General features: G+C 40.6%; 1 protein-coding gene across 1 annotated transcript; it reads left to right on the top strand.

Annotated features, from left to right (window-relative positions):
- Positions 1-974: 974 nt before the first annotated feature.
- On the top strand, positions 975-27921 carry znf385b (zinc finger protein 385B). Its single transcript, XM_054615637.1, has 8 exons — positions 975-1019; positions 20290-20426; positions 20932-21042; positions 24713-24762; positions 25025-25404; positions 25826-26010; positions 26736-26818; positions 27618-27921. The coding sequence occupies exons 2-8, from the start codon at positions 20355-20357 to the stop codon at positions 27919-27921; spliced, it is 1185 nt and encodes a 394-aa protein (XP_054471612.1). The 5' UTR covers positions 975-1019; positions 20290-20354.

Below are 27921 nucleotides of genomic sequence, written 5' to 3'. Positions count from 1 at the left end.
GTTTTTTCTTACAGTCTGACATCCTTGTTGTTTTCTCCTACAGTCTGACTCTTCATGTTGTTTTCTCCCAGGTCAGGGCGGTGCCTACTCACTGTGTGAGGTGTGTAACCTGCAGCTGCCTTCTGCTGCTCAGGCCCAGCTGCACTACAATGGCAGGTCTCACCTCCGGAGAGTGAGACAGCTTCAGGCTAGAGAGACAGGACAACAGGCAGCAGGTACACTACAACCACAACGCTCATGTGATGTAGTAGTAGAAGTATATGCATGAGTAGTATTAAACAATCAGCATTTGAGGCAATAATAAACATTATTAAATTAACTGCTGACTGCGGCTGTCAGATTTGAGAACTTAACTCGACCCAAGACCTGAAGTAGTATTTTTTAGTTTATTTCAACCATTGCTCATCATTAGCTTGCTTGGCTAAAACAGGAGCTACACTACACCTCACTCCCTCTTCCCACTGGGCAATGCCTATCTTCTTACAACATAGGAGACACAAAGATACAGCTGATTTGCAAGGTGGGATAAACGAGTAATAAATTCAATTTTGCAAATAACCAAACCATTTCGAAACCGACCTGAACCTGACAATCTCACATGGTGCTAAGCAGCGGTAGTAGTTTTGATAGATGCAGTTTAGTAGCTGTAGTAGTAGCACAATAGCTGTAGCTGCGGTAGTAGTAGCAAGTTGGGTGCAGAAGTAGTAGCAGAATCACCAGTAGGAGTAGTAATAGCAATAGTAGTAGTAGCAGTAGCTGCAACAGTGGTATAAGCAGGAGCAGTACTATCAGTAGCAGCAGCAGTGGCAGCATCAGCAGTAGTATTTACAGTAGTAGCAGCAGTAGTTTAATATTGTCCGCTCCTTGTATGATATAATGTTTCTTGATGTCTTTGATTCCAGCAGGGGCTCAGTCTAGGTCTCTTCCCCAGGCCACAGGGCTCAGCTCCCAGCCTACAGGACTAACTCCAACCCCAGGCCTCAGTCCAGGCCTCAGCGCTCCATCCAGCACAACTGCAGGTAGGACCAGTGCTACTACTGCCTCTACTACTACTACTACTACCACTACTGGTGTACTGCCCTGACAATGACTGATTCATCAAATATGTTGTGTTGCCCCCCTGTCTTCTGTTAAAAGTTGCACTTGAACACACCACAAAGACTACAGCTGACATGCATTAAATTGTGTACCTGCATGAGAGCAAACGAGTAGTCTGAGTTGTCTGTCTGCTGAGTGAGAGTGAATTTGGCTCATTCATCATCGACAGCTGCTGCCATCTGAGAGAGGTCAGAGAGCGGCGCTGGTGTGTGTGTTGGTTCTCAGATTGACCCCTGGTAGAATTAACTGACCCTGCATTAACTCAGATCATCACTGCAGTTGTATCTCTGTAAGGGTACTGCTAGCTCCATCCAAACACCTGTTAGTCATGTTGGTAAACTGTGGCTAAAGTTCAAAATATCCATGGTAGCTAAAAAGGACTGTTTATCTCAAAGTTGATGCGTAAATCTATATCTATTGTGTTTGGAGGATGAAGTGATACTCAGAGATGTTTAAAAATGACCTTAAAAGTCAAGTGCTTCTAGCGCCCTCTGCTGCTGAAATTTCAGTTGAAGTTTTTTACATTGCTTGACTCTCTTCGGTTTTGTGATCAGCTGTAAGTGGAACAGTTCAGAGCGTCTCCAGCAGTTCAGACACAGTATTTAAAGTCAGGCTGGTCAACAGAGTGGGCATGTGCTATGAGATGCAAAGCAGTAAAAGTGGAGCAGACAGCAGCGGGTCATTAAACTGGGACATAGCACTGCTCTGCAACCACACTGACATTTCTCAAAGACATCAGATTCTTATCATTACATTATCTTTGGTGCTAATGTGTTTATTTCCACAACAATCTGCCATGATGACACCTTTATGGGAATCACCTTAAAATACAGTGTTCCAGTGTGTTGTCCTTGTTTTTGTGATCTTTTCTGTCCTTTTAGACCTGAGTGGAACTGACTTCCAGGTTGGATTAGAAACAGACTACATCTCTTATTATAGTAAAAAAAGATAGATAAGTTCCAAAATCCTCAAAAAACAAACACACACACACACACACACACACACACACACACACACACACACACACACACACACACACACACACACACACACACACTAATTACAGTACATGGGTAGGATGATGTCAGGAGAGACAGGAAACCGATACACAATCTCACACACACACATATACAGGTGTGTGTGCAGCAGCTGTAATTACATACTATGTGTCCATATCAGTGTACAGGCTTCAATAACACTGATTAAAGATTAAATCTCTCTCTACTGGACACACATGCACACACACACACACACACGCACACACACACACACACACACACACACACACACACACACACACACACACACACACACACACACACACACACACACCACTCAGCTTGAATGGTTATATATTTCTCTCGTTCTCTCTCGCTCTCTCTCCCCCACTCTTTCTCCCCCTCTCTCTGTCCATTACGTGATGCTCGCTCGACCATGAAAAGCTCTTTGGCCTGAACTCAGCTCCTCCAGGCCAGGCTGTGTATGTGTGTGAGACAGTGACCTGGCTGGCTTAGCAGCCTATCAGCAGTTAGGTCAGATGACATCACAGCCAATACAAACATGGTTACAGTCGTTCTTACAAAACTGCTGGAATCTGTTTTTCAATATAGTCTTTATAATTGTGTGAAGTCAAGTTCTGTTTCCAATTTCCTTTTTTTTCTCTTCTTTTTCTTACATGAACAATAGTACTTGCACAAACTGGTAGTATTTATATCAATATTACCAGATATGGAAGAGTACTCAGATACTTTACTTAATAATGTATCAGTACAACAGTGTAGAAATACTCCAGCAAACATAGAAATGTACTTACAGTATCCAAACTAAAAGGACTCATTGGGTACGATTGTCCCGTCAATGTTATTTTGTTATATATTATATTACTGACTTATTGCATATACTTTCATGTGTTAGCGGCACTTTCATGCTCTAACCGATAAAGGTGGAGCTAATTTTAACTACTTTATAAACTGTTCCTTAGTTAAATTTACAACAATGCATCATCATTTATGAATTGATTGTGTATAAAATCTTAAAGTAGTCACTACAGCCGTCTGATAAATGTAGTAAATTAACTAGTAATGGAAAATGTAGTAGTAAAAAGTATAATATTTTCCTCTGATATGTAGTGGAGTTCTTCTACACTATGTGTGTAGGTGCAAATCTACAGTATGCCGCAATTCAAAAAAACACTTTCAATAAAGTTTACACACAAGGCGTGCCATTGGAAGTTTAAAAAAATCAACATGTACATAACAGCTGTAAAAAAGGAGTATCAAAAAATGATGTACCAACAAGACTACTAGCAACAGAATGTTCATCTGAAACCAACTGCTGGTGGCAGAATAGGAATAGATGTACAAAGTGAAGTACAAATAAGTGCTTAAGTAAACATATCTAGTTAATATCCACCACTGCTACAGGCCACTTACATAATGTACAAAAGTGAAAACACACATTTGCAACTACATAATTCATGTTTTTTAAATTACTTAATTAAAAAAAACAAGCACTTGAATGAAAATCATGTTTTTCCCAGACTAAGGAGCTGAGAGAACCATTACTACTCATACTAAATAGTGGGGATCTGCTTTATATAGTGCTTCACCGATCACACTCATAGTGTTTTCTCCTCAGTGGCAGCTAGTGACCACTAGGCGACAGCATATGCACTCTTACTCAAACATTCAGACACACACTCAAACACACATCCAGTCACTAATGAAAGAAGTGAATTCCCATGATCCGCATCAGTACAAATAAAAAGATCAAGTCACATGAGACTAATACCATTAACAAAATAAAAGCTCCTCTCTTCTCTTAGTTTTCTGTATTTGGTGAGCAGAGTTGCTGCTGGGTACTGAAGACAACAACTCAAATGTGCTTTGCCTGTCTTTGCTTTTCATCTGGAAGTGTGTGTGTGTGTGTGTGTGTGTGTGTGTGTGTGTGTGTGTGTGTGTGTGTGTGTGTGTGTGTGTGTGTTTGTTTGTGCATGCTAGCTCTAATTAGCTTTCCTGGGCTAGTAGAGGTCAGCATGCTGTCCGGCTGATGATCTCATACATAATGAGAAATATTCCATCCATCCATTTCCTTCCGCTTATCCGGGGCCGGGTCGCGGGGGCAGCAAGCTAAGGAGGGTCCTCCAGACGTCCTTCTCCCCAGCAACACTTTCCAGCTCCTCCTGGGGAACCCCGAGGCGTTCCCAGGCCAGACGAGATATATAATCTCTCCAGCGTGTTCTGGGTCTACCCCGGGGCCTCTTACCAGTTGGACGTGCCTGGAAAACCTCTAAATCAGCAGGAGGCATCCTGATCAGATGCCCGAACCACCTCAGCTGGCCCCTTTCGACACGAAGGAGCAGCGGCTCTACTCCGAGCTCCCTCCGGATGTCTGAGCTCCTCACCCTATCTCTAAGGCTGAGCCCAGCCACCCTACGAAGGAAGCTCATTTCGGCCGCTTGTATTCGCGATCTCATTCTTTCGGTCACTACCCAAAGCTCATGACCATAGGTGAGGGTTGGAACGTAGATGGACTGGTAAATCGAGAGCTTTGCCTTACGGCTCAGCTCCTTCTTCACCAAAACGGTCCGGTACAACGCCCGCATCACTGCTGACGCTGCACCGAACCGCCTGTCCATCTCCCGCTCCATTTTACCCTCACTCGTGAATAAGATCCCGAGATACTTGAACTCCCTCGCTTGGGGCAGTGACTCACTCCCAACCCAGAGGGTGCAATCCACTGTTTTGAGAAATAGACGTTATTAATAGAAACATATTGTTGTGTGTGTGTTTGTGTGTGCGAGAGATGGAGAGACTGAGCAGGTGTTGATGTGTGGTTTTGCGTTGATGTATTCAGCTGTTTATGAATAGACACTGCTGACAGATCCACACACTCATAGTGCTGTGCACTGCTGACAATAGGCTCAGGAGGGGGAAGAAGGGAGGTGGGGGCTGCATGGAGGTTTATGACCAGATTTGAACCTGTGATGTTGGGCCCACATGACCCACATGACCCATGTGGGCGCAACATCACAGGTTCAAATCTGCTCATTTATCTGTGACCACCAGCTCACAACTTGTAATACAAAATGTGTCAATGAGAGCTAGCAGAACTAGCAGAGAACTGGTAGGACAGGTCAAAGTCTAGTGAAGACATTAGAGGGATTAATCAAGGTTTTGTCAAAAACTGATACCAATGGATCTAGTTAATGGATTAGTACTGGAGACTAGGACTAGTCAAGGTTAAATAGACAACTGGTAGAATTATTCAAAGTGTAGAAGATAACTGATAGGACTCAATCTAGTAAAGGCATTGGAAGGACTAAACAATACTAGAGGACTGATTTGATTGATAGAAGACTAGAAGACAACTACTTGGACTGGTAAATGGATTGGTAGTATGAGGCCAAGGTCTACTAGAAAACTGGTAAGACTAGTGAAACTAGTAGACGACTGATAGAACAAGTCAAGGTCTTGTAAAGGCATTGATAAAACTATTCAAGGGCAAGTAGGCACTGGCAATACCAGTGGTACCAGTAAAACCGGTTGGAGTACTGATGGAGGATGACTGTTGTTTGCTCTTCCAGTCCTGTTTATTTGTCGTTTCATTTTTCTTGCTTTTTAATCGTACATTTGGCAGTTAACTTCTGCTTCTGCTTCTATTTTTTCCTCTTTTAATTTAGTTGGTCATTCTCCCTTTAGTTCTCTATTGATTCTTTAATTACGTTATTTGTTAGTTTTTTCATTCTTTTCTGTTTTCATTCTGTATTTTGTTCTTGTCAATGAATAACTAAATAACTCGTATCCTCCTCTCCTCTCCTCCTCTCACAATGCCTTGACCTGGCTGAGAGCGTGCGACCGAGCGAGCAGCGCAGAGAGAGAGAGAGAGAGAGAGAGAGAGAGACAGTGAAAGAGGGATTTCCACTGAGACAGAATGGCTGTCATCCCCGCTCACCCTGAATATCATCACCTCCGTGATTCAAATGCACTGTACACTCTGTCTCTTCCTTGCAGCGTGTCGGTCGCGCTCCTCGAGCCACACAAGTGTCCCTCTGCGTTCACACAGAAAGACAGACAGACAGACAGACTTACAGACAGACAGTCAGGTGGCGATTCACTGCTGTTCGTTTGGGTTTTCAGTTCTTTGCTTTTGTTATCGGGGGAGCAGATGATAGAGAGTAGAGGGAGAAGGAGGAGGAGGAGGAGGAGGTGATACAGCTGTCTCCCTGTCGATGATGTGGAGTAGTTTCCTGAGTCGAGGTAGGAAATCATTCTTCTTTCTATTTGTGTCAGGGCTCCACATTTAGTCATTTGGATTTAAATGTTTGTGTCTTTTTGTTTTTACCCTGTAATGTGTGAGGTTTGTTCTCTGGGGGTTGGTGAGGATTACATGACCCGTAGGTCTTGACCTGGACTCGAAACTTCAACTGAGGTTGCAGTCTCTCTGCTCAAGAAGTTAAAACGGTCATCTTCTGACAGACATAATCTTTATAATCTGTTCATCAAAACTGGATTTTAATTGTTTTGATGATGATTATTTCCTCATCACATTTTCTTGGCGCAATTTTGTACTTTGCTGTAGTGCTCTGAGAGTTAATATGATCAACCAATCAGTGCATTACTATTGATCTGCTTATGCTTGGAGCTCAAATATTCCTAAACAGGGTTTTCTCATGGTTGTGGTGTAAAAGCCGGGCTATTGATGAAGAGGAGATGAGATGAAGGATGATGGAAGCTGCAAAACTACAAAGGAGGATGTTACTAGACTAGATATTTGTAATAGATATGATAATAGGATAGAATATCATTGTAATCAAAGAACTTTCGGATAACATAAACATTGCTGCCTTTTTTCATGCTCTCATTGACAATGCTAAGATGTTGATGCTAAGCAGGTATATTAACCAATGTTTACTAATGTTTTAGCATGTTAGCATGCATACATTTACTAATCAGCAGTAAACACAAAATAGGTTTTATCTTTGCAGGCATTTGGTCATAAACCAAATATTTGAACAGCTGGTGACATGAGATGAAAAAGTTAAAGGATCACCAAATTTATTAAAATACATCTTTAGGGGAACACAAGGGGAACACAATAAAAATCAAAGCAAGAAAGAAAAATAAATGACGCTGTAAAGGAATAGATCATAATATTATTGCCTGAGTTTAAATACATTTCAGAAGTGCCGTCACGGATCAAATAAATCAATGTTGACCTCCCATTTCACACGGGGAGTTGAACAGTGGTCTCCTTGGCGACTGATCTGTGTTTATCAGACCAATCCACCAATGTGTGGGCCTTTGCTGTCTTTATACGATCCTTATTGATGATTAATTGGATAACATCTGAAATATTTTCATGGGATATCTACAATTAACAACTCATTACTTTGCTATATATATATAGGGATAGCCACTAATTCTGGATGAGACCAGCCTGACCAATTTTGAATGGCAATCCAGCCAATAGTTGTAGAGATATTTCACAAAACAACACAAATGTGAACTTTGGTGGTGCTATGAAAAGTCAGAAGATCAACACATTCAGAAGGATTCATCCTTTGAGGACCACAAATGTCTCTGTCGCAACCACCATCCGAGAGTTGTTGACATATTTGAGGGGTCTGGACCAAAGCGTTGGACTGACCAACAGACCAACGATTGGTATCCAAAATCTGTTTCCATCAGCTATTGTTTTCTCTTTGTCGGTATTCCAACTTTTCCACCTCAATAGAGTGCAGATGGAGATGAAGCTGCTGTGGATAGTCTCTACTGCTACAAACCCTACAACACACTCTGCAGCTTCTCTTGCTTTATTTGCTCACTCTTCAATGATGATGATGATCTTCTTATGCACACTCTATTATAGAAATCTGATGTTTTCCAGGAATGTCATTAGCTGAATGACTTTATGGATCTTGTTTACACTTTTGAAAGATTCTTGGAAGAAACTTTATTTGATTAGAGGAAAAATGAGTAAAGATAAGATTGGTTCGCTAAAACTGTGACTACTTCCTGTCTGACTGACTGTCTGTCTGACATTCCTCTCATTATAGTTAGCGTGACTGCTGTGATTACCCACACACTGCTGCTCATAATCACAACACAGTGTGCCTCTGTGTGTCTCTATTAAACATGCAAACACGCACACACACACACACACACACACACACACACACACACACACACACACACACACACACACACACACACACACACACACACACACACACACACACACACACACACACACCGGAGCTTAATCATCCCTCACTGTTTCTTTTAAATGTTTTCTGTTTTTCTCTGAAATCAACTAAAATTAAAGCTTCCTATGACAATGAGGGACACCTGATGTCCAATGTTTCCATGGTAACAATCAGGGACACCTGAGCTACATTCTGGCAATCGTGGCAGAATTTTCTCAATAAATGTCCCGGTTGCTTTTTTGACTTTCTGCCCAAGGACATTTTCTACTGGATTGAATAGAACTGAGCGATTCAATGAGGATCAGCCATGTTTTTCAATCTGCAAAAAGTGTTAATTTACCCAAAATTTATAATAATTTTTTTTCCCATCTCGACTTGGGACTTAGTTTGTTATTGGAGTACAAAATCGATCTAGAGCGAGAGATATTCTATAATCCACAGGTCAAATTTCTAATTTTATCTGCATTTTTATCTCCACTATTGTTAAGGCTAAATCACAATAGCTAAATGATCAGTATTTTGTTTGTTCTGTCCAACACTTTAATATACAATGTTAGTGAGGTTCTAATCAGATGATTCCGCGGTTTTCATTCTTACTGAGTTTCAGACTGGAGCTGTCCTGTCTGCTTTCATGTTCCTGACTGGTCTGATGCATGCGTTAGTGCATGTCTTTGTGTGTGTGTGTGTTATTTCAGATGAAGAAGGATCTGTACGTGACCTACTTAAACACACACACATGCAGGCTTGTTATGCTAATGTGTGTGATTCTCTGCATAATAATAATGCAGTGTGATGCCTAATGCTGCCGTCAGCAGAAGAGCACTTTTAGTCAATGTCGCTCTACCTCTCCGCGGATGAGGAATGTTTAAGATGCAGATGAAGGTAGTGGGACAGGTTCTCCTCCCAGTAGGATCACTGGTGTATTAATACCAAGTGTTCTTCCAGGCTTCATCTCCAGCTGCAGTGATTTCAGCTGCAGTGGGAAGCCAGTGAGGGATCCTGTCCCTAAACTGTTAGCACTACAGCACTCTGTAAGGACAGTGTGCATTACAAACATAGGACAGTAAGATGCCCAAGCGACAATAAAACAATAGAATCAACGCATTGTTGTGATAGTGCACTAATCATTAGAGCTGCAACTCTTGGTCGAATAATCAATATGTGACTTTTTTTTAAAAATTTAAGGAGTAATTTTTTAAAGAAAGGTGTGGAGAGGGGAGGGGGCTTCAGACGGAGTCCGAGAAGGCGTTCTTTTGAAATAGCTGACCCCTTCACTGCACGTCTAAATGTGTTGGCTGGAGTCAGTTACAGTGAACAACTAAAACAGCTGATATCACACTTTGTTATTTATTGTAGTGTGTGTTGTATTGATTGTGAACCAGCTGGTTTTGGGAGTCAAATTCTCCCTCTCTCACACACACACTTGTGCTCTGTGTAACAGGAGAGGGTGGGAACCAACAACAACTGCAACAACACTCACACAAACTCTCTCTTTCAGTGTATGTCTCTCTCTTTTCTCTCTTTTTCCCCCTCTGTTCTTCACACACACTCTCTCTCTCTCTCTCTCTTGCTCACTTTTCCCCAAGGATAGAGTTTCTTCTCTGTGGAAGAAATGGCAGCAGAGGATTAAGAAGAAGTAACACACACACACACCTGACGCTCAGGGTTTGGGGGTTCAGATAGCGATGACACATGCCACTCTTAGTCCAGTCACCTGATACACTTTTTCTCTCTCTCTCTCTCTCTCTCTCTCTCTCTCTCTCTCTCTCTCTCTTTCTCTCTCTCCCTCCCTCTCTCTCTCACACATACACACTTTGGGTTGTGGGTGTGCAAGGGAAGACGAGAACAGATTAACATAAACAGACCGAGGACAGCAGAGTACAGTAGAATACATACAGTCAGAAAGGGTCGGAAAAAGCTAATCTGGATCTAGATAAAGAAATAAAGACGTCTGATACAGGTAGGAACCTTTACTTTAAATAAATGCCATCATCTTGGGCGCCGTCCTCCTCTTCCTCAGCCTCAGCCTTCATCACTTCCTGCTGTCCGTGTCAGAAATGTCTCTCGCTGCTGTCGGTTTCACTTTAACTGCAGCCGTTCACATCACTTCACAGTCTGATTAACAGCACCAGATGTTTCTCTTATCTCTGCTCACTTGGCTGAGGAGATAATGAAGCTGTAATAATGATATACTGACACTTATACCACAGAAAATACCACGTCGTACAACTCGTCTCTAGTTCACCATTCACACTTTTTATTCACCAATCTCGGAAATTAGTTATTTGAAAACAAGAGGTGGACGAGATTCAAGCATTCTGTGTTTGAAAAATTAAGTTGGAAAAAATGCCAGATTTATTGTTTGTATGGATGTTAGATACATTTTTTGTATTTTTGTTTTTATGATCTTCTCAAAGTACTTGGATCAATTTCTTGCAGAAAAAGCAAATAATACTGATATATATATATGTTACAGCGGGTAAAATAAGTATTGAACACGTCACCGTCTTTCTCAGTAAATATATTTCTAAAGGTGCTATTGACATGACATTTTCACCAGATGTCGGTTACAACCCAAGTAATCCATACATACAAAGAAAACCAAACAAATAAGTTCAGAAATTAAGTTTTGTGTAATAAAATGGAATGACACAGGGAAAAAGTATTGAACACATGAAGAAAGGGAGGTGCAAAAAGTCATGGAAAGCCAAGACACCAGCTGAAATCTATCAGTAATTAGAAAGCAGTCCTGCCCCTTGTCAGTGCAAATGAATATCAGCTGGTTCAGTCCCAACTGATGGCCTATAAAAAGGTGTCTCATTACCAAGGTGTCACACAAGAAACATCTCATGATGGGTAAAAGCAAAGAGCTCTCTCAAGACCTTCACAACCTTATTGTTGCAGAACATACTGATGGCATTGGTTACAGAAGGATTTCTAAACTTCTGAATGTTCCGGTGACCACTGTTGGGGCCATAATCCGGAAATGGAAAGAACATCATTCACCATAAACCGGCCACGACCAGGTGCTCCTCGCAAGATTTCTGACAGAGGAGTGAAAATAATTATCAGAAGAGTTGTCCAAGAGCCAAGGACCACTAGTGGAGAGCTTCAGAAAGACCTGGAATTAGCAGGTACAATTATTTCAAAGAAAACAATAAGTAATGCATCAACCGCCGTGGCCTGTATGCACGCTCACCACGCAAGACTCCATTGCTGAAGAAAAAGCATGTTGAAGCTCGTTTAAAGTTTGCTGCACAACATTTCACATGCCTGTGAAATACTGGGAGAATATAGTCTGGTCAGATGAGACCAACATTGAACTCTTTGGATGCCATAATACACACCATGTTTGGATATCAAATGGCACTGCACATCACCCCAAAAACACCAGACCAACAGTGAAGTTGGAGGTGGAACATCATGGTGTGGGGCTGTTTTTCAGCATATGGCACTGGCAAACTTCATATAATTGAAGGAAGGATGAATGGAAAAATGTACCGAGACATTCTTGATAAAAATCTGCTGCCATCTAGCAGGATGATGAAGATGAAACGAGGGTGGACATTTCAGCAAGACAATGATCCCAAACACACAGCCAAGGAAACTCTCCATTGGTTTCAGAGAAAGAAAATAAAGCTGCTAGAATGGCCCAGCCAATCACCTGACTTGAATCCAATAGAAAATCTATGGAAAGAACTAAAGATCAGAGTTCATAGAAGAGGCCCACGGAACCTTCAAGATCTGAAGACTGTTTGTGTGGAAGAATGGGCCAAAATCACACCTGAGCAATGCATGCCACTAGTTTCTCCATACAGGAGGCGTCTTGAAGCTGTCATTACCAACAAAGGCTTCTGTACCAAGTATTAAATACATTTCAGTAAGCGTGTTCAATACTTTTTCCCTGTGTAATTCCATTTTATTACACATAACTTAATTTCTGAATTTATTTGTTTGGTTTTCTTTGTATGTATGGATTACTTGGGTTGTTACCAACATCTGGTGAAAATGTCATGTCAATAGCACCTTTAGAAATATATTTACTGAGAAAAATGGTGACGTGTTCAATACTACCCGCTGTATATATATATATATCATAGCACTTTTTTATAATGCATTGTCGTCATGCTTTAAACCTAAATTCTGCACTCTCCACTGCATTTATAAAATATGATCATCCTTTAATTTATGATGATTTTGTTTTGTTTTTAGGAAATAAATCTAGACTTGAATTCTCAAGTCTTGATAGTTTATAATTGTGTCCTAATCTCATCAGTGTAGTGAGAATAAGAACAGTCTGTTTCAAAGCAATCAGGTTTCATGTCTTATTTCAGAAACACACCGAATACTCGAGACACAGTCAGTTTTTAGACAGGTGCTCTTTATTTAAAACAGGTTGATGTACTTATACCAACAGTGTAATAATACTGATAGTAGACCAACAGTTATTTTTACCCCACTAAAAACATTGTACTTTTTACGCAAATAAATGTATTTATCATCCATCACACCACATTAACATTTGGCTTATACTTTTTGCATTAGTGATAGTTATCCAAAAATGAAATGCATAATAATATAAAACTGACAGAGTAATGAGTCCTCTTTCTGTAGATTTTGCTCCTGATCCTTTTTTGTTTTTTTTAATGCATTATGTATTTTTACCAATAGGTATTTATACTCATAGGTGAAGTTTTTGAGTTATTGCTTTCTAAATATCAATCAACTATAAATTAGCAAGCTAATTAGCTTATTAGCTAGGGGGACAATAAATTCAAGGGAAGTATTTGTTGCATGGACTCCTGTTTCATAATCATTCCTCTTCAGTGGAGCAATTTACATCAAACTGAATGGTGCACAGCGAATAAGCTATATGTTCCTCTGTTTCGGTTTTTCAGGAACATAATTCCCTCAAAGGTCAGCTCTGTCACCTGGGCTTACTAATGATCAAAAATCTTTTCATGGATTAAAAGTGAATCCGCTGTAGTCTGTACAACAACAAAAGAGCCATGTTGATTAACGACTACATGACTGCTGCAGGATATCAAAGTATCTCTGTCATTCAGAAATAAACCCGTATGACTGAGACACTTTGATATCTGCTTTAATGTATTTAGAGCATTACAGTTTCACAGAGCCCCCCCCCTCTCTAACACACACACACACACAATACGTACGTAGTGCAGTTGAAACACAAGTTTTATTGTAATAACGCCTTGAATTACATGTGTTAGTGACCCAAAATAAGTTTTCTTTTTCTTGCCTTTCCTTAATTATTTCCTAGCTCAAACCAGCATGCAGCTCATTGTGACAGACGTCGTTCCGTATTTACATTTCCTTTCACAGTAGGTTCAGTCCGCGCAACAGCACCATGCTGTATTACGTTCACACATATTAAGCTGTTAAATTGAAAAATGTTCAGCTGTTGTACTTTATTTTCAAAGGTAGATGTCATTTTATATAGTTGGACTACAAAAGTATCGCTATTATTTAAATGCACCACAGTGTCTTAGTCTATTCATTGCTGGAGGTGTGCAGTTTTTAATACAAAACAGAAAAGGGGTTTGCTTCTAAGTTTATCCCTCTCTACTTACCTTTTTTATAAATTTCTTAAATATGACTGTAGGGGATTTTTTTTAAAACTGCTGTGATGAATATTGGCTCATCAGTGCAGCTCTCAGCACCCTCGATCACTGCAAATAAGTTTTCTAGCCTTGGAAACACCAGGGATGTTAGGTGTGCCAGTTCCTGGAAATAAATGTGACGTTTGTCCCATTTGGATTCATAAACCAGCGGGGGGATGTGAGTAATTAAATATCAGACACACTTCCTAGCAACCACAGCCATTGGCTAAATTATGGGGGTGGTTTGTGACAGATGACACGGAGCTCTGCAGGTCAGATCGGTTACATTGAGCCTCAGTCTGTAGCTGACCATACAGCCGAGCACTGTGTAAGATTTTCCTTCTTACATCTTCATCATATGATAATGTGTGTGTGTGTGTGTGTGTGCATGTGTGTAAACGTGTCTGTGTGTGTGAGGTGTGAATGCCAGAGATAGCCCTGACTGCAGCCACAATCATAAATCTTACCACAGCAGATATAACTGGACTGACCTGCAGGAAACTGGACACTAGGAATTCAGAAGGGTTTACTATGAATTCATAGACCATGTAATCTCATCAGCTGCTGACGCCAGAACACACTGTACCAGGAAACACACTTATAGTTTCAGAAATGCACTTAAAATGGTGAAATTCTGCAGCAAAATAAACAATGCAATGGAACAGCTGCAGTTATTGGCATTCCCACGCTGCATTAGCGAGGATAAGTACTGGTGTGCAAGCCCCCTGACCTCCTCTGTATTTTAAACAGCTCCACAAAAGTGGGATAGTTTATGGACAGTTGGAGACAGAAGTTGAACAATAAATTGTGTCAAATAATTGTCCTGTTAGCGAGTTAAGTGGCTTGCCAGCTTTGACAACTTGTTTCCCCCATCAGATGCTCTTTATTGAATGAAATTATGTATAATCCTGACTTTTGCAGTATTTATTTTTCTTAGTATCAGACTAAACTGCTCAGTTCCAGTTTTAAAATCAGTTCCAGTTTCAAACCTCTCTAAACTGAGAATGTTAGTCAGTGTACATGTGGTGCCACGTTTCACAAATCTTCTGACCAATCGCTAACTGCCTGAATTAAAACTGTCTTGGTCGTTACTTTGTTTGGTTTAGGCCGTCTCCACGCAAAAGCAGTAGCAGATGTGTAGCAGTATTTATAGCAGCTTCTTAGATCAGCAACTTACTGTAAGACAGAAGGGTCTATGTGTGTGTGCTGGTGTGTGTGTGTGTGTGTGTGTGTGTGTGTGTGTGTGTGTGTGTGTGTGTGTGTGTGTGTGTGTGTGTGTGTGTGTGTGTGTGTGTGTGTGTGTGTGTGTGTGTTGTAACCAGATCTCAGAGGACAGGAGGACAGAATTAAAATGACCCTGTCACCACACCATTCATCACCCAGGCACATACCAACACATATTTCCAATTCATAGTGATCATACAGGAAAACATATCCGACTGCACTCTTAGTACGACTCTTCTTTCAGTATGTCGTTCATTCGCATTGTAAAAATGACAAATTTAAGCACAGGATATCAATCACGGGATATTTGAGTATGGTGTTAATGGACACTTAAAAACTGACACCAAATAAAAAGGTCAGATTTTTGTTATGTTTGTAAAGGCTAACAGAGTCCTGAAAGCTTCAATAGTCACTTCAGGGTGTTCTAGGGGTCCTTGAGGTGGTTAAAGTTGTGTTTGAGGAGATTCTATGGGTCCTTAAGAAAGTTAAAATGGCCCTTGAGGTAGTTCCAGTGTTCCAAGAATTCACCACTGCTGACTACTGCTCTCCGATGGTCTTTGAGGGGATCCTGAGGTGGTTGCAGTGATTAAGTTGGTTATTGTGTTATTTGAGTTAGAATGTCCTAAAATATCCTTCTAAGATTTTTACGATTGATCAAATGGTCCTTCGGTTGGTTTCAATGCTGCTTGAGGAGGTTGTAAAGGCGTCACTATTGTTCAATGGGATTGGGTCAGAAACCTCTTCCCATCACACATTTCCAATGACAAAATTTGGGGGGCCCCAACAGTCATGATGATGTCTTTCTTGATAAAGGGCCCAGGTTACTCAAGCGAGCTGCAGTGGTTCTCCTGGATGTTCCAGGCGGTCTTGCAATGGATTCAGTAGTCCTTGATGGGGTTGAATCAGATCTTGTTTTGTGTGACTAGTCCTTCAGGAGTTTTTTTAAGGTATAATGATTGAGGTTGTTTCAGTTCGTCTTTCAGGAGGTTGCAGCTGTTCCTCTGTCCTACAATGCAATGCTTTACATGGAGGAAGTACTCACAATATGATAAGAATGAAAATATGTCATCTGGTTTGGTGTTGGTGACAAAAGGAGGTGGAGGTGACAAAAGACTAACTGTAGTAACAGTTAGTCTTTTGTCACCTCCACCTCCTCTGCCAGCATGAGAGGAGCATACCTAATTGACAAATAATTTGTAAGGTTTAGTTATTGAGAATCTACATACTCCCAAACTCCCCAAACCCACAGACACCTAAAGGTTCACATAGTCTAACCCCTTCTGAGACCCTATATACTGTTAGGCACACCCTATATACTAATGCTGACAGAGCACTCATATTGGTAGGTAGTACTCAGTGAATTCATGTTCTGTACTGTTTTGTACTCACATGATATGATACAAACTGTCAATCAAACTGACATTGGAAACTACTACTCAGTACTGGTATAATAAAAATGTATACCTCAGCGGCTTTGGTTGGAGTCCACCTCAGGGCCCTTTGCTGCATGTCATCCCCTCTCTCCTCCTGCCTGTCTCTCACTATCAAATAACGCAGAAAAGAATGCAAAAGCATTTTAGTAATGACGAGAGATCTAATTAAGTTTACCAGCATTACATCTTAATTGTGAATGCATTAGTGAAGGTGACGCTTTTATTTTGGCAGGTCCATCAAGATGACACAGTACACCGTCTTTAAATAGACACTTATATGTATTTACAATCATAAATGATCTCCCATCTAATAACAGCACAGTGACTGTGACATGAGCTGTTTTGTGTCGGGCTACATGCATTTGATTGAAGCAATGTGTTGTGTCATGCTGTTCTGACTTAACCGTAACTTAATAATGAGCTATAGTGATAAATACAGACAATGACTCACAGCTCTGCTATATGAGGATAAACTCACACAGCAGCATCACAGCACACTGCTAATCCACAGATATCTTAATATGTCAGTTGGAAAACACACCCACAGCTGACCTGGCCTGGCCTGGTCTGACCAAACCCCTCAATCCAGTATATTCAGATCAACTTTTAAGGGTTAGAACTGGATTCAACACATGTCACAATGGATTATAGTGCCTTTATAAAGGATAATAATGGGTTTATAAGGCATTTGTAATGGGTTAGAATGGGTAACACTCCCATTTAGTATGGCTTAAAGTACATTCAGAGTGGGTTACGATGGGTTATACGGCATTTAGATTGGGTATGCATGGGTTATGAGGCATTAAGATTGGGTTAGCATGGGTTATAAGTAATTTAGAGTGGGTAACAGGTGGGTTACTTGAATGAACTGTATTCCATTTAGATTTTATTCTCGTCGTCAGCACATCCTTAGCGCGGATTTCATTAATAAATTACTCTTATTGGCTTTTTGCTCTTGCTGCCTTTGATGCATTTACAGTAGCGTTGTGAGCTTGTCTTTGGTCCACCCTCCACCACTGTCTGTGCTGTGCTTGGAGAACCACAATGCACCATAGATGACAGCAAAACGCAAGAGTCTAACACTGAGCTGAAATGAAACAAGTGCACATAAATTAGGTAAATAACATGATGAATGTTTAGCTGCTCTTACACTCACAAAGAGCTCAGGGGAGTGGAGTAGAGACAGACAGCGGAGAGGTGGAGAGTTAAAACCTCTGTGAAAGATGATGTAAAATTCATTGGATCAATATAGCCCGATACCGATCAATCAAACAATGCTTTGATCGGCCCCTATACCAATCCTTGAGATACCATCCCTATTTATAAGGCATTAAGATTGGGTTAGGATTGGAAGCATTTAGAAAGGGACATACAGAATGGGGTGACTTTATTATGTATTAATAATAAAGAATTGGTTGGATGGGTTTATAGTGTATTTAAGATGGGATAGAACAGATGGACAAAACCAGTAACTTCTCCTCTTTATCCTCTCCTTCCTCCTCCTCCTCCCCCTCCTCCTCCTCCTCTGTCAGGGCTGATTCGGTATCTCTTAGTGTTTCCTCCCACACTATGTTGTTATGAAATAATTCACTGCAGGGCTTCTGCAAGCTGTGACTATAAACATACACAGATAGAAGAAAAATCACATCTACTTTTTGTATTTGTGTAAACTGTGTATGTATAGAGTGTATGTAACACCTCCTCATGTTAAATTTGGTTTCACACCTCAGAGGCAGCACTATCTTTCCTGAAAAGGAGCACTGCACACAAGAATGTTACAAAAATCATGTGTACGACTCTTTAATGTGTATTGTAATGTTCTTAGCTACCCTCTGCCTCTTTAAATGTAAATGAACTCTCACTGGCCCTGTGGCAAATGAGCACATGGACTCATTATATGAGCCAAACATTCACCTTCTTGCTCTCGTTTTGTAATGCCCCACTCAGCCCCCAGCAGCTGCAGCTCAATATGTTCCCAATGTTGTTAGCGTAAAGCAAATCAGCTGCTCATGTCTCCAGGTTGAAATTACAAAAATATCAGTGTGAGATGTATTTCTATCATTTATTTTTCTTTGCCAAGAAAGGTACATTTACTGACCTCCTTACGTTATCACAAATGGTTACTGATCCAACATTTTATCAACATATTACTAGGCCGACTGGAAAACTGGGCTACTTTGTGTCTAGACATGATCACATATCTGAGTGGACAAATATGACATGCAGAGTTCCCCAAGGCTCCACTCTGGGGCCTCTTTTGTTTAACATCTACATAAGTTTCTACTATCTCAGCTTATGGAAAACAACAAAATAAGTTACCATAAATTTGCAGATGACACACAAATTTGCATAACACCAGGGGACTATGGTCCACTACAAGCACTGAGTAAGTGCATTGAACTAAAAAACTGGATGCGTCTGATTTTTTTTTCAGTTAAACAAAGACGAAACTGAGGTAGTTGGCTCCTTTTTTTGGAGTAAAGGAGCACTGTTTAGAAGTCAGTGCTGAACTTAAAACAGACCAAGCCTGAAATCATGGCTCAGACCTGAGTTTCAACAGCCACATTAAGACAATCACAAAGTTGGCCTGCTATCACCTTGAAAATAATATATCAAGGATTAAGGGACTTATGTCTCAGCAGGATTTGGAAAAACTTGTCCATGCATTTATATTCAGTAGACTTGACTAATGTTACATTAGTCTCCTTAAAAATGGATTAGACGGTTGCTGATTCAGAACGCTGCTGCTTGAGTCCTTAAAAACAAGAAAGTGGATCACATCAGTCCAGTTATGAGGTCTTTAGCACGGAATAGCAGTTAAGTTTTATGTACGAGAAAAGAGTAGGTCAGGTATAACCCTGAATTCTTTTAAATCAGCTGAAGACTTGTGTTTGCCGCTGCCCTCTATAAAATATTTTCTTACACTGCACTGAAACATTTATTCTTGTATTACACCTGCCTTATTCTATTTTAAAGTTTTCATTTATTCTTTTTTATTGTTTTCAATTGTATTTAAATGACCTTATTTAATTTTAGTGTTTCTTTTGCACTTTGTCTTTTGATGTTTTATGCAAAGCACTTTGAATGGCCTTGTCTTGCCTTGAAAAGGTAATTAATTAGTTATTCTTTTTCTAAAATCAGAGCCTAAATGTATTTAGCCTTGTTTGTGATTTCCTACTCATACCTTATTTTAAATAGTAAAATCTGAATGTCTTACTTATTGTCCAGAACGGGTTTTGTCTTTAAAGGTATTTTCAGAATTTCACAGGTGTCTCCAGCTTGTCTGGAATGATAAAATGTTTTCTTCAAGCAAAACCTACATTTAAATGCAATATTACCGCAGACCGAGCCAAATAACCTGTACCTTCCATTAACGAAGAAGGCTTGAACGGAATGCTGTAGTCTGTAGAATGCTATATTCAGATATTGGATTCGCCCTGTGCAAAAATCGTGCTATTTAGACCAGAGAGTACACATCTGTAAGATCACAAAGTGTTTTTTAATATTTACAGAAGGCTCTCTCTGTAAGAACTTTCAGTAATAAATATGTTTTGTGTACATCTATGTATTTAGCCATTTTGAACGTTAAATGGACCACCAATCCCCTCCAGTGATGCCCCAGGAACTAAATGGCATATAATTCAATAATAGTGTCATCAGTTATTGGAAGTCAATAACGAAGACTCTCTCTGTCTGTTTTCAGGAAGTGGGTGTGGTGCAGTGGGTGGGGCTTTGCCAGGGCTAATTGGTGCCACTGGTCCCTCTGTGATGATGAAACCATTTCTGACGTTTCCTGTCGAGACGACGTCGCCAGTGGGTCTTTTTCCAAACTTCAACACGGTATGAAATTGTGTGTGTGTTCTGTTTCAGTTTTAGACCCATTTTGGCAAAGGCCTGTTTGAGGGCTCAGACTTGGTTTTAAGGTTCAAGTTAGAATTCTGTTTAAGTTAGGGTAACAGTAAGGGTAAGGCATTTGTTTGTGACGTTAGGGCAAGGTGCTGGGGAATGCATCAAAGAATGAGTGTCCTCACAGAGATTGAAGTACAGGGATGTGTGTCTGTTTGTGTGAGTGAGTGAGTGAGTGAGTGAGTGAGTGAGTGAGTGAGTGAGTGAGTGAGTGAGTGTGAGTGTGAGTGTGTGTGTGTGTGTGTGTGTGTGTGTGTGTGTGTGTGTGTGTGTGTGTGTGTGTGTGTGTGAGGGACAGTAACAGTGACAGGGTGCTGTAGCTGAAGGCGGTACAGACTGATTGTGATAAAGAGACCTGTCACTTTGTCAGCATCACTCTGTCATCACTGTTCAGCCAAGCAGGCTGCTAACCTCTGACCTCTGTGTGTAACTCCTGCAGATGGACCCGGTGCAGAAGGCCGTCATCAACCACACGTTTGGCGTTAGTTTGGTACCAAAGAAGAAACAGGTCATCTCATGCAACGTCTGCCAGCTGAGGTTTAACTCTGATGTAAGTGTTTATGTTTGTTTTTCTATGTGTGGTTAACCTGTTTACTAAATGTGATTAATCACACTCTTCCAGTTATTTTTGTTACTGTATGCTTCTATGATCATCTTCCTGTCATGTCTGCAACTCCACATCTTCACTCTGGTCATGCGGCTATCTAAATGTCTGAAGCACACTTCACACAAGGACTAGTCTTGACATTTCTGGAAATCCTCTAAGTTTCTGTATTCCCCAGAGTCAGAAGATAACATCAGGTTCTTCATTAATGTTCTGTCCATCCAAGACCTGTTTAGCCTAGCTTAGCACAAAGACTGGAAGCGAGCTAAACAAAAAAATACACCCTCAAACGACTAATTTAAAGGTATCGGATTTACAAGCTGTTGCTCAAACCTGGCTTCACAATATGGACAGGAGTTTTGAGATGAAGTCACTGCGCCCAGTGGTTGTTGGTCAACAAATAAATGATTATAGCTAAAATAAAAAACGCTAACTGCTGCTAAAACTATAATGTCCCCTTTCTACATTTCTATTTCTACACCTGCTCATGAAACAACGTACTACAAGTAAATCAAACATCTTTGAAGTTGTTCTAAGGTGAATTTGTTTTATATTAATGGAGTTGTGCTAAGCTAGGCTAAATATGCTGGATCTCACACTGGACACTAAGAGATGAAACTGATCTTCTCGTCCAAATTAGTAAAAGAGAGATAGAAAGATGATTTCAAAAAACATTGAATTATTCCATAGGCTTCCCTACGACTGTTTGTATGCTAGCAAGCTCAAATATCAAGCTGATAACCTTATCTACTCATGAAAACAGTGTTGAACATAGAGTGCTCTAAAATTAACATTAGCTTTCTATCTTACGTTTTGTTAACCTTATTGTTTATTTTTAATATTATTGTGCAAGTAGCCAGAGATAATGTGTGATAGTCCCACCAGGATCTCATAGAGTGTTAAAATGATAAAATTTACATTTTCAGTGGATTTTCAAATGTTTTCACTTTTAAAGGAGCAAGAGGCTAACCATTCCCACCAGCTTCTAGTCTTTTTGCTAAGCTTTAAATAAAACCTGGACACTGGGGTTTAATCCCAGGAATCAGGGTTCCCAGGAGTAAACATCCATCCTGACAAATAGAATAAACTAGTAACGTTCTTTGTATAAACCAATTAGTGTTGCTTAAAATATGCCATATGCATTTTTGACTGAAGCTGAAACTATACCTTAATAACAGAAGAAATTAATATAACAAATAGCAGGGCTCTCAAATTATTATTAAGCTTTCTAGCTAATATTAGTGTAGCTAGCTGTAAATGTTTGCTAAATTACCAAAATTGACATGGTATTTTCTCACTTAATTCACTTTTGTCAGAGCTAAAGGCTAAAAGTTTCCTCTTGCAACCAGTTTCTGCTAAGCTAGGCTAATGGCCCTCCTTGTCTAAATGCACACAGATTAACTGACTGGAGTTAATGTTGGACTGTTCCTTTAAAGAGATTTCCTGAGGAAATGACTAACCTTTTTGTGTGCATGATGCAGCTGAGGCTCCTTTGTTCTTTTGTACTGGATCATCCTGTCAGGCGTTCCTGCAAAACAGCAGTTGTGTATCAGCAGATGTAACCCCTGCTGTCTTTATTATTACAGTGCAGTTTAAATGTCATTCATATAATGACTGCTGAGAGGTACAAACTGCATCGTTGGTGTCACGCCAGTCAAACATGACTTATTTATGAGGTGTTGAGATTATTCATGAGTGAACATGAAAACAGGAATCACTGTTGAGGAGAGGAGACAAGGAGATCGGGAAAAGGGCAGCATTAACTCGGTCTAATAAAGAACTGAATCATAGAGGTTCCAGACAGTCACATGAGGACACTGTTAACCTGGAGGTTAGTTTCAGTGTACTGCCACTGCCACTCTGGGATTGTTACAATGCGTGGTTACACTTAACATGACTGATGATGTTTTGTACAGTGTAGAGATATCATGTTTATCTGGCTCCACATTTCAAGTCCATTTATATCCCAACACAGACGCTCGCAGACATCTCCACCTAGTTTTAGCAGGCTATCTGTATTTGTATGTCTTATCTTGATAATGAAAAATTAGGCAGCAACCTCTGTGTCTGAAAAGTGAAGCCAATTAGAAAGTGACTTGCATTCTTTCTAATGGCCATCAGGGGGAAACTCCTCTGGTTGCAAGAAGAAGTCTGATGGTTTCATTTATAGTTAAATAGACCGTAAAGCAGGGTATGCTTTAGGGCATGGCTACCTTGTTATTCACTACGTCGCTACCAAAGAGTTTTCCGGTCTGGGAGTTGTTTGTGTGTTGGTCTCAGAACTTTAAATCTTACAAGTGTTTTCAGTTCATGAAAGTTAATTGGAACATTTTGGGCAAAGTCACGGTAGCAATGTCCACTTCATCAATACAGTTTATGGGAAAAACATATGTTAATGCACAAAGATTATTTCAAACAGGTCATTTATGTAGTGTTTGTGATATAAGATAAGATAAGATAAGATAAGATAAGATAATAATTTATTAGTCTCGCAAAATTTGCAGATTTAATACTTAAGAACTAATAACATTCTTATCAGCAACTGTAAATTCGCAAATGTTAGGATGCTATCTAAATTAACATGGTAAACCTGGTTAATATTAACCACTTAACATTTGCATGTTAGCATTGCGAGTATATTAGCATGAGGACATTTCACATTTAGTTCAAAGCACCACTGCACATCTCACAGAGCTGCTAGCTCTTAATCTTGTTTAGACAGCAGACATTACAGTTGGAAAGCTACCACAACACGAGTGCAGGAGGTAATCTCTTATATTGACTATAATTACCTATAATACCCACTCTGCAAATTGGATTTGTAGTTTTCTTTTGTATGCTAAAAAATATTGTTCAACATTGGTAAGTCATGTCGGAAGATGATGGGGATTTAACTTTTGGAGTCCTTAAAGAGAAACTCCACCAATTAACACATTCAATCTCTTTACAGTTGTTGGGGAGTCGGCTACTAGTGCACATGTGATAAAAGCCTTTTGTGGCTCCGGAAGGAGGTGCTCAAAAACTGATAAATTGCCAGCATCAGTACGAGCGTCTCTTAGTCTGACTGCAAGATTGAAAACATTAATAGGGAGTTATGGAGTTAGAAAGAAGTGAGGTTACCAGACCTCTGTAGCCCGCTCCTTATCTCATCTCAAAGCCACATTAGCAGCTGCTAGCATATGGCACGCAAATCTCCACCAAACTGTGATGGTTGAGTTGCATTGTGGGTAATGTAGGAGCCAGGAATTCAAAAGGAAGAGGAAAGCGTGGAATTAAAAAAGACAATCTCCTTAAGATATATTAGTCCAACAAAGTTATAGTGCACAATGCTATGATATCTGGCTCTGCTATATATTTTTTGATACTTAAGATATATTAGTCCAACAAAGTTATAGTGCACAATGCTAAATATAGTACTCTTTTCTGGACAGTAAATCCCTGAATCATATTGCTATTTTCAAAAAGACTGGTGAAATCAAGCAAGATTGTACAGAGTCTCCGAAGCTAGGGGAAGAGTGGCTGTACAAGAAGTGACATCAGTAGTTCTGTAAATGTCAGAAAAATGCCTAAACATAAAAATAAAACATTTCTGTCTCTTTTATGTGTCTTGCTTCAGTCTCAGGCAGAAGCCCACTACAGAGGCAGTCGTCACGCCAAGAAACTCAAGTCTCAGGAGAACAAGACCAAGGCTAAGCTGTCGATCACTGGAGAGACCAACGGGAGCATCACAAGTCCTGTTTGCCCTGCCCCTCCTGTCTCAGCTAAAAGCAGCACCAATCAGCACACAGGTTGATTTTAATGACATAGATCTGAACACTATTAATTTTGAGTACTTATTGTATATCGCAAGGTGTTTTAATTTCTTCCTCCTCTCTTTCCTTCTCTCCTCCTTCCTCTGACCTTTCCTTCCTCCAGATCTCTTATCGAGCCTCACTGACTCCTTTCCTCTCAAACCTTTCCTCCTCCCCTCCTCCCCTTCCTCCTCCGCCTCCCCCTCCTCTAGCAGACCGGGCAGCGAGCCTCCTCCCTCCAGTCCCCCCACCGCTCTCCCCGCCCCGGGCCTTTTCTCCACCTCCTCCTCCTCCCCCCCTTCTTCCAAAGCCTCTCTGCTTTCCCCTCCTCCAGCTCCTGTCATCTCCTCTTCATCCCCTTCTCTTCCTCCTCCTCCTCCTTCTCAGGCCTCCTCCCAGGATGCTCCTATCTCAGTTGTAAATGAGTCAGAGGAGGAGAAGGCAAAGAAGCTGCTCTACTGCTCTCTGTGTAAAGTCGCCGTCAACTCTCTTTCTCAGCTGGAGGCTCATAATGCAGGTGAGGAGGAGGGAAAGGATGTGTGGAAAGTTTCATGTGCCGCCATTTATTATCTCTTCAGTAGAAGCTTAAGTGACAATTACATCAACGGCTTTATAATCGTCATGATTCATTGGCATTGGCAAGTCTGTTTTCTTTTTATGGACTCTATTTTTCACCTTTGCCATATATATATATATATATATTTTTTTTCTTCTGTCATATCTCTTTTGGACCGTCCTTGAATGCATCAACACTTGATGGTCAATATAGCAAGTTTCATGTCTCTGCAGTTTAGTGGGCTGGAAGGCAACAAATCTATCTTAAAACTGATGGATGATTTGAAAAATGAACAGCAAAAATTTAAAGTACACAGGGTTTTGTGATTGTCATCGTGTTTCCTGTTTAATAGAAGTTTGGTTTCCGTGTGTCCTGTTTGCAGGTTCAAAGCACAAGACGATGCTTGAGGCCCGGAGTGGCGCTGGTCCAATCAAGGCCTACCCTCGAGCCGGAGCCAAGCTGAAGATCGTTAGCGGCATTGCACTGAAGGGCTCCGGCCTGCAGAACAAAACCTTCCATTGCCAGATCTGCGATGTCCATGTCAACTCCGAGATCCAACTCAAACAGGTAGAAACACACCAGGCACACAAAGTATACTCACATTAAAGCAAATATTTCAGTCTTCCTCTCCAGATCTACAAACATTCTCTGTAGTTTAGGTAGAAAACAAACAAACATTGAAATATAGAATAATGTATGCCTTTTTCACAGAATACTTTTTGACATGTAACAGCAGGAAAAGCCCAGGTGTAAATAATCAGTTTGATGGTGGCTGAATCCAATTTAGCTACATCAGTTTTTAGGGTCCTTTATTGCTCATAGCACCTGTGCTTTCCTACTATTTCAAGTCAGAATGTCTGCTGTGAAAAAAGGCATGAGTAATAACCTGAGTCTGACATCACTCTATTGTTACCTACTCCCTTTATAACAGATACTCAATACTATAGGAAGAAATACATTGGGAGTTTTGTAAATCGTCATTGTCCTTTTGCAGTGTTGACTGTTGTTTTTGCATCTATAAAATCCATTATGGGATTGTTAACATTAAGTAGGCTACATGCTTCTTCATCGACACTACTCTATTTTGGAGCTACCATTGTCAGATGTTTGAGAGCACTTATATTGTGAATACATTTACAAACTCAAAATGTGGACACTCAATTAAAAGGTTGCACAGTAAATATAATGCGCTACATGGCAGGAAGGGATTTTTGGACACAGCCATAGTTTACCAATGTGATATAAGTTATGGTGAGAACCCCAGAAGAATATCCATGTTTGTTGTGTTTCAGCACATCTCCAGCAGGAGGCACAAGGACAGAGTGGCAGGAAAACCCAGCAAACCCAAATACAGTCCTTATAATAAACAGCAGCGAAGCTCACTCACTGTAAGTGTTTCTCCATCACACTCTCTTTCTCCAATTCAAATTCAAATTTGCTTTTATTGGCATGAACCATAATTAAGTAAAGTGCAGATCAATGAATGTATCAATAAAATTGATAAATGCTGCTATAAATCATTACTGGACTCTAAGAAATTATTTCAAAAGACATTATTATTTGCTCCTGGTTGCTTTTTTATTATTCCATTTAAAATAAAATCTCTCCTTTCCTTGTTTTTCTTTGGTGTTCTCCTTTTCTTGCCCCCTCTTTATTTCCTTTCCTACTTCTCCTCTCACATCTTTGTTTCTTTTTCTTGTTCCCTCCCCTTTTGTCTCCACTCCTTATTCCCTCTCCTCTACTTTTATTATCTCATCTTCTTGTCTCTGATGCTTTTCTGTCCTTTACTGGTCTCCTCTCCTCTCCTCTCTTCTCCTTTCCTTCTTTTCTCTCCTGATCTCATCTCATCTTCTCACCTTGTTTCCTCTGCTCTACTTATCTCCTCAACTCTTCTTGTATCCTCTTCTGTTGCCTCTCCTCTCCTCTCCTCTCCTGGTCTCCTATTCTCCCCTCATCTCCTCTCCTTGTTTCCTCTGCCCTCCTTATCTCCTCAACTTTCCTTGTCTCCTCTCCTCTCCTCTATATGTTGCTACTCCACTTCTCTCCTCTCCTTGTTGTCTCTCCTGGTTACCTCTCCTTATCTTCACTTTTCTCCTCTCCTTGTTGCCTCTCTTTTCCTGGTTTCCTCTCCTCCCTTTATCTCCTCTCCTCTGCTGTTTTCCTTTCATTATCTCCTCTCCTTCCCTTGTTTCTTCTCTTTGCCTCCCGAAGGAGTTGGTGAAGCCCTCCCTCTCTCCATCCTTCCTCTCTACTCCCTTTGCTCCTCCGCCCTCCTCCCTCACTTCAACCATCTCACTTCCTCCCACCCCTCTCTCCTCCTCCCCCCTCCTCACTCCCACCTCTTCACCCCTCACCCCAACCATCTCTCTCCATCATCGCCCTCCAACCTCCTCGTCCCTCTTCACCACCTCCTTCCTGCGCCCGGCTCCTGGACCAATGAGAACGAGCCAAGGATCGATCCTCTTCACACCCTACTGA

This window comes from Anoplopoma fimbria, chromosome 16 (assembly GCF_027596085.1).
Source record: "Anoplopoma fimbria isolate UVic2021 breed Golden Eagle Sablefish chromosome 16, Afim_UVic_2022, whole genome shotgun sequence".
Taxonomy (NCBI): domain Eukaryota; kingdom Metazoa; phylum Chordata; class Actinopteri; order Perciformes; family Anoplopomatidae; genus Anoplopoma; species Anoplopoma fimbria.
The sequence above is the reverse complement of the archived record's forward strand: the minus strand, read 5'-3'. Positions and strand labels throughout refer to the sequence as shown.

Bases quoted from the DNA above. Each gene is read 5' to 3' on its own strand.
- znf385b (XM_054615637.1), top strand. From the start codon at position 20,355: ATGATGAAACCATTTCTGACGTTTCCTGTCGAGACGACGTCGCCAGTG. The intron at 24,763-25,024 runs GTCTCAGGAGAA...TCTCTTATCGAG, and splicing joins CGTCACGCCAAGAAACTCAA to CCTCACTGACTCCTTTCCTC. The intron at 26,011-26,735 runs GTAGAAACACAC...GTTGTGTTTCAG, and splicing joins CCGAGATCCAACTCAAACAG to CACATCTCCAGCAGGAGGCA.